Raw genomic sequence first — 7,465 nt, forward strand, 5'->3', positions numbered from 1 at the left:
ACTTTCTCAATTAAATTAGTTAGAAACCCTTTACACGTGTCTACATATCATTTCCACCAGTGTTTGCTCTCATAAGACCAGACACGGGTTTTAAAGTAGTCTGTTAAACCAGTATCTTTATTTAAGGTAATTGTGAAATTAATGTAATGAGAAAAACAAATGTAAAAACAAAGAGGGGGAAATTATAATTCAAACAATGAAAGAATCTCTTAAAGCAAAAATATTACAGCTGGACAATTCCTTTGTTTTACATTCCAGTCAAGCCGCCACATATAAGCCCCGAGCTACTCAAAGATAAATCCAATGATTTCATGATCAAGGCTCTCGAGGTGATACCATCTCTTCTACTGGGACAACACAGTGGAGAAGGTCTGATCTGGACTATACGTGGTATTGACCCAGTTCTTCGTATCGTTGGCGGTGGTAGGCAGAGTCTCTGGTAAGGGCACGAGGAGGTGCACACTCACTCCCGCCACCAGAAGTCCAACCACCGCAAACAGAGTGAGGCTTCGTCTGAGCACCAGCTGGGTGGTGGAGAGACCCCCTCTGTTCTGCTGCACCACAGGTTCCCCGTCATGGCCCTCAGACTTCACAGACACGTAGCCGTCCACCGACTAGAGAAGAAAAACTTTATAAAACTTTATTTTGTTAAATCATGAGGAATGCAAGCAAAATGAACAATTTCTAACCATTGATTGCAGTTGGGTATAAAATAACATAAAAGAACTCAGAGAAGATTAACGGTCACACACAACATAACACGTGCAGACAGCCACCCCCCCCCCCCCCCCCCCCCCCCATTTCAATGTTATACCAGATGGGAGTTAACAGGTAACAGTCTAGTTCACTATAAATTTCAGGATGCACATTAACCTCGTGGGAATGCAGACTCTCAAGGTTCAACTTATCACAACATCAAAACATCCAATCTATCAAGCATTGGTGCAGAGGCCGTCGGAAATCTGAGGTTCACCGAAACACAGTCAAGTAATGAAAGTTATACAGCTCAAGGTATTTTAAGTTGTATAAGTAAGAAATTACACAGAAAACCAACCAGAAAAAGGTTAAGTCATAACAGTGTGTGTTGGGTCGTTAGCGTTCAGAGCAACAGGCCACTTACGTTCCCATTAGTCGCTGTCTGGGCAGCAGTGCTGTAACCCAGTGGGTCGGACAGGGCGGCTGCACTTAATAAGGTCAGGTGCTCCTTCTTCTCAGCTCGTTTCACAGCCTGCAAACAAGCAGGTACAAAACATGCCCATTACTCCTTTTGCATGCATGTAACGAAAAGCTGTTAAAAAGCTGAGTCCCTGCACAAACCTCCTCTGTTATCTTCTTCCAGTTCAGCTTGAAGATGACAATGATGTAGAAGGTGGATTGTAAAACGACACAAATGAGCAGTCCCAGCCAAAACCCTGCAGGGAAAAATACAGAGGGGTCTGTAGACTGCGCAGCATTTTTCAAACTGCTATTACTTTGCAATAATATAATAATACATCCCTTTATTTACCTAAAAGTCTCAGCTTTGCAACAAACATTAGAGTAACAACAAGAGGAAGTCCTATGCAGTAGTAGCCAATGAAATTAGCCACAGCTGCTATCTTCTGTTTCCCCGTGCCCAAGATGATGCCACTGCACACACACTAAGAGGAGGAAAAACCCATTTCATGTTCGATATGATGTTAGCTCGGAAGAACACAAGACAAGTTGGTGGACTCACCACAAGACCATCAAAGATCTGAAGGAAACAGTATGCGTTCATCGAGTAGGAGATCAGATTTATGATCTTCCTGGAATGATAATTAAAAGTGTGTGTTTGAGTTTGGCAGTTGCAGGAACTGCACTGTTCACTCGATCATATATGTGTGTGTGTGTGCAGGTGAGAAGACGCACTCATCAGAGGTGAAGATGTAGCCAATCACTGTTTTCATGGAGCCAAGCAGCAGACCCTCGAACACAGAGAAGCTGACTGAAAGAGAGGAGCTGTGAGATCTGTCGAACTGCAGAAAGCATCCAAGACAAATTCTGATCTCTTAACATTGGATACAACAACAGAATATTCATGTACATAACTGACCTGAAAGAACCAACGATATCTTGGCGGTGAGGAATGCTCCAGCAGTGTCTCCTGCCCCGAGGGCGTTACCCACACGGGCACATGCTGCAGCATGAATGGCAGCAGGGAACTATGGATTCATGATTGTGGTGAAAATAACATTACAACACACATACAAAATAAGCTTGAAATGCCAATGGACAGCAATTATTACCCATATGATGAAAATGTGTGAATGTGTTGTTTTGTTGTGCAGTAATACCATGTAGGTTATGAATGCGATCATCACCACAATATGTTGAGCTGCTAGATCATCTTCACCTAGCATTCCTGATCATCAGAGACAGAGGGAACTTCTCAGCCATGACTCAAAGTTTAAATCAGGTTCTGGATGAATGTCTGAGCTCCAAATAAAATAAGTGAAATATATGGTTCACCTGCAAAGAATCCTCCAAACTCATAAATCCACCACTCAAAACAAGTCATGAGTGTACTGGGAATGGCCAGTTTCATGAACGAGCCCCACTCCTCTAGTGATTCCAAAGACCAGCCTGTAGGGGGAGAGAGAAACTCATTTGTACAGTGTAAACAACATGGAGGTTGAACTGTGTTGCAGCAACAGAGGGGCCACAAATACCATATCCCTCACCTCCCCATGTGTTCACATGCAGCCTCTTCCACCAAATGTAAGCAAACAGAAACACACAGATGTAAATCTGAGAGAGTGCGTAGGCCGCAGCAGATCCACTGTAACACACACACACACACACACACACAAACAGATATCAGTGAGTCATGGCTCACTTTAGATTTAAAACATTGCATTGAATGTGTAAAATGCACCCACCTGACTCCCAGATCCAGCCAGTGGAGGAAGACGTAGTTTGTCAGCAGGTTTGCTATGTTTGCCAAAACAGCAGTGTACATTTGCGGCAATATTATACCCTGAGTACGCAAACACCAGATGATGTGATGAGTGCCACTTACACCTCTTCTCTCAGAAATGTAATTTCAATAATTAAGACAGCGTATTTAGATGGCGGGCAATAAGAGAACAGAGTAGGTGATGCACCTGGTTCTGCAGATAAGACACCAGAGGTTTATAGAGAAACATCGCCTGCAAGACAAAAGATGGATAAAATATGTTGACATTAAGGTTTGAGGTAAAGACTAATTTTAGTATTTTAAATGTATTGAATTTGCACACGATGGTGTAAGAGAAACTCACTGGCACCGCAGGAAGAAAGGCTGTGATATACAGCTGTGCAATTCTGAAATGAAGAGGATGTATTCAGATCCAGTTAAATGTTTTTTAAATTTTAAATTGTATTTCCACTGCATAAATGACAAGAAATGTTAAGTTAGTGTATGTGAACTTTCCCCTGGAGAAGTGTGCTAAATGCGCCGTGAAGCTACATTCAATAATGCAGGAGAAGTGCGAGACTACTTTCAGCCGATAACCACAACTGGTAAAGGTCATCTGACCGTTTCCGTGTCTGTCTAAAGCCCGGAGAGTTTTGCATGCATGTGCGGCGCTGCTCGATACCTGGCCACCTCAGGGTCCTGGCCCAGACATAACAGGATGTGCTGGGCGTTGAGCAGCAGACCCCAGCAGGGCAGACAGAACAGCAGCAGGATGATGACGCCCCGCTGAAGGATCACCCCCACCCGCAGCAGGTTCTTTCCACCAAATGTCTGCACAACAGCGCATGGACAATGTTAATCATCTCAAGGAAGACAGTAATGAACACCAGGAGTTGGTGGAATTGAGGGTCAGGGCAGAAATTCCAAACCTGAGCCACCAAAGTATCACATGTTCGTGCCAGACCAAATCCTATTGCTGCAGAGGTAATGTTAATAGTCTGAAAATGAAACATATGAAACATAAATGAATTAATTTGTCATACACTTGAGGACTTAATAATTTTTCTATGACTCATGAGAGTAAATGCGCTACGTAGTGATTAAATCATCAGGTTTGTGAGCGAGCTGTGAAAGCTATCAGGGTTAGGTGCGTTCATGGTGGTAATATTTCGTCATTTTATTCCAATAACTCTTTGTAAATTACATCTCCACCTGTCATTTCCCCTACGTGGGTCTCCACACAGATTTGGAGCGTGGGAGATGACCACTTACAGCAGAAGCTAATCCGTAGCCAGCCATCACTTCATTTCCCAGACGGCCACAGAACATGGTGACCACGAATGGAAGAAGGTAATTGAGGACTCGAGAGAGCAGCTGCAGAGACAAACATCGACAGAGGTGCGGTTGATGGAGGCGGCGGCTCACAGGTAATGCATGGTCAATTATCGTAAACACAAGTTATACTGTTAATTGGCATCGCTCTCTTTGCAAATGAGCCACCACATTGTCATCACTCCAGCAGGTTGTAGCCGCTGCTCGAAGCCAAAGCAAAGCACTGCTTCAGTTTGACTGACAGCGAACACTCAACGTCTATTTTTCCAGGAATTTCAAAGAAAACACTGTCATCGATCTTACAGCGAATAAATCAACTCAGAGCGAAGGACGCCCGCGAAGCGCACAACCACGTGTGCAGCCAGAGCATCGTGTCGTGCCAGTTCTTACCAGAGGCCCCGTCATCCCCAGGATGTGGTACAGTTCTTCTCGGTGGGCCAGCGGGATCATGTTGCGCATCCACCTGCAGCAGAAAAGCTTGTCGCTGGACCCCCCCATGGCTGCAGAAACAGACTCTATAACGCAGGTTAGCCTGTGTCCTGTCTGTCCTTCTCTGTGATGCTCTCCAGGGACAAGGGATTCACCACTGTGGGGTGGAGTATTTCAACATCTTTAAAAGTTACTCATTAATTCCCCTTGAGGCTGGATTCAAACATTGAATTTCTGGTTTGACACCGTGCGGAAAATCATCATTGCATAAAACAATTATGTAACATGGCACGTTCATCTTTTGAGCATTTCAATCACAGGTCAAATTGATGTCACATGTCATTGCATTCACCGAGCCTCTCTGTGTGGAGTTTGCATGTTCTACTACTCGTGTCTGTGGGGGTTTACTCCAGGTACCCCGGCCTCTCCCACAGTCCACAGACATGCAGATTGGGATTAGGGTTAAATACAGACTCTTAATTGACCGTATGGGTGAATGCGTTTGTTGACTGTGATTTGTTCAGGCTGTATTCGCTAGGATTGGCTTCCCCACAACCCTTAAAGGGATAAGTGGTTTATATAATGGACGGATGGGTAGCATATTTAGTAACGACAACCTGCCCTTGCTCTACCTCTGTGTTCTCTGATACGATATATGATCAGACAGAAGGTGGGAAGTCATCATGATTATTCATGAGCAGCCATTGCATTTTAATGGCTGCAGAGGTTTGGAGAGAGGGAATCAGCGGAGACAGACATGCTCATCAAAGTGTTGGGGGATATTAAACATTAACATGTCATCTGGTACAGTGTTCCACTGAAGAGCTGGAAAGGTTAACCAGTCACTTCTCTGCCAACAAATTGAGATGCAGTCCCCTGCTGCTGTTTAGGCAGAAAATCCACCAATTCCTGTGAACTCATTTTTAAGAGATGCACCAACTACTCCAGCAGCCTTTACATGGGTGTCGACAAAAAAATGACTTATTCAGTCAGAATTCATTTGAAGATTTTTGTCGAGGCTTTCCTGAAAAGTTCTCCTCACTGACGATTTCCGCATTATGCGATCAAGCTCTGCGCTTGTGAAATTGTGTTCTGCTTCGGTCCATTATGTGTGTGTGGGGAGCATCCCTGTTTTCCACTGGAGGGAGCAGGAGATTAACATAAAATGTGTTTCCATAAATCACAGTCACCCTGATTGCTTGTCTCTGATTGACGGAAAGATGAACCCTTCCACTGAAGAAATACCCGGCATGCATTTTTGGCCAAATGATTTTTGTAATAGATTTCCTAGAAAGAAATTGTTGAATGTGATGGTTTGGCAAAAAACAATCTCTCAGCTCTAAGGACTATTATTTGAATTTAATGCAATTTTCAAGTTCTTTCATATATTGCATGTTTTTTTCAGGTTACCAGTACAAGGACATGAAAATCTGATGAAATAGACATTGTGACAAATCCACATGAATGAGTTTTAGCATAATAAGAAACCACTGAGTTTCTACCTATAGTTTCACCTTAGCCCGAAGCCCTGGAGAGAATAATAGATAGTGTGATTTGTGTATCCTCGGGACTTTGCTAAATATATCATGCTCTGAAATGTGTGTGCTGGGCACAAGACGCAATAAAATTTAATTACATGCTCACAAAATGGGTTGAGGAGGAGCTTGTGAACTCTTCTCCCTGTGCTACTCTGTATTTAAAACCATGTAAAACAGACAGATTATCTGTTCCTAGACAGCGACCAGGGGGAAGCAGAAGAGAAACGACGAGGGAACACCTTGTTGGAACCAAATGGGGTTTTCTGATTACAGGGGGAGGATGAGCAAAGCATTGCATTTCTCTTCATTCTGCATGTCCTCTTAGAGGCCTTCAGTCTCAGCTTGAGAGGCAATGAGCCTCCCTCAGTGTGACAACCCAAAGCCCTCTCGGCTTTATGTTGGCTAAATCAATCAGCCGTTTGGAATGAGTGCCACGAATAATATGTGCTGCAGCGCCAGTGATTTGTATCTGTCACTTGTTATTTTCCCTAACACTGCTCTTGCCATTGTTTGCCGAGTCCCTCGGATGACACCTCATATCTCTCCCTTTCTATTCCTTCCATTGGTCTGAAGCCTCCTTCTCTGTGGTTCCTGCCCATCAACACTTCTTTCTCTCACGATGGAGACCAAGGCATTGTTGTTTTAGCTTGATAGGATATTCTACCCTGACAGTCTGACAGTCTGACAGTCTGTCAGATCAGCCTGCTCTGTAACAATCAGCAATACCCACTATAACTCAAACCCCTCACAGAATAAAAGAGAGATTGTTTTATAACCTCGTAGCATCATAGGGGTGATTTAGTTTTCAGTGCAGAGCTGTCTTATAATGTCAGTAACAAAAATCTCAAGGACTTAGGAACTTTGGATAAAGACAACTAGACATTTGTTTGATGATGTTACATTTTAACAAATGGTATTTCTAGTATTGTTCTAAATGTAAATAGGATACATTAGCAGCCTCTGATATGCATGTGGCAATAACACACAAGCAGGCAGTGAAATACATTTCCAGCACTTAGACAAGGATGCAAAACAATGCTGGTTGTTCAAAGACTTGATGCACTCGACTCAAAGGACACACCACCGTGTTTGGTGAGTAACTCTTAGAAGCTCACACTGCACCTTTAAGAAACTCAAGGTTCAGAGGCTGCTTTGTGTGAACAGCAAACACGGTGTCTCTGTCTCCTCCCGGGTTTGTACTTTTCTCTGGAACATTTGGTTTTAAGTGTGAAGGAAACAAATGGACTAT

At 43.5% G+C, this 7,465-nt stretch overlaps 1 protein-coding gene across 1 annotated transcript; it reads right to left on the reverse strand.

The window, feature by feature from the left end:
• Positions 1 to 98: 98 nt before the first annotated feature.
• On the reverse strand, positions 99 to 4,812 carry LOC133951641 (multidrug and toxin extrusion protein 1-like). The gene is given in 18 exon segments (XM_062385700.1): positions 99 to 356; positions 359 to 614; positions 1,121 to 1,228; positions 1,318 to 1,412; positions 1,508 to 1,640; positions 1,718 to 1,787; positions 1,891 to 1,966; positions 2,075 to 2,183; positions 2,316 to 2,383; positions 2,491 to 2,604; positions 2,703 to 2,800; positions 2,901 to 2,998; positions 3,126 to 3,170; positions 3,282 to 3,324; positions 3,600 to 3,748; positions 3,847 to 3,915; positions 4,190 to 4,291; positions 4,640 to 4,812. Coding segments are annotated over 18 exon segments (1,782 nt in total). The 5' UTR covers positions 4,748 to 4,812; the 3' UTR covers positions 99 to 315.
• Between the last annotated feature and the right edge of the window lie 2,653 nt (positions 4,813 to 7,465).

This window comes from Platichthys flesus, chromosome 4 (assembly GCF_949316205.1).
Source record: "Platichthys flesus chromosome 4, fPlaFle2.1, whole genome shotgun sequence".
NCBI classification, from domain to species: Eukaryota; Metazoa; Chordata; class Actinopteri; order Pleuronectiformes; family Pleuronectidae; genus Platichthys; species Platichthys flesus.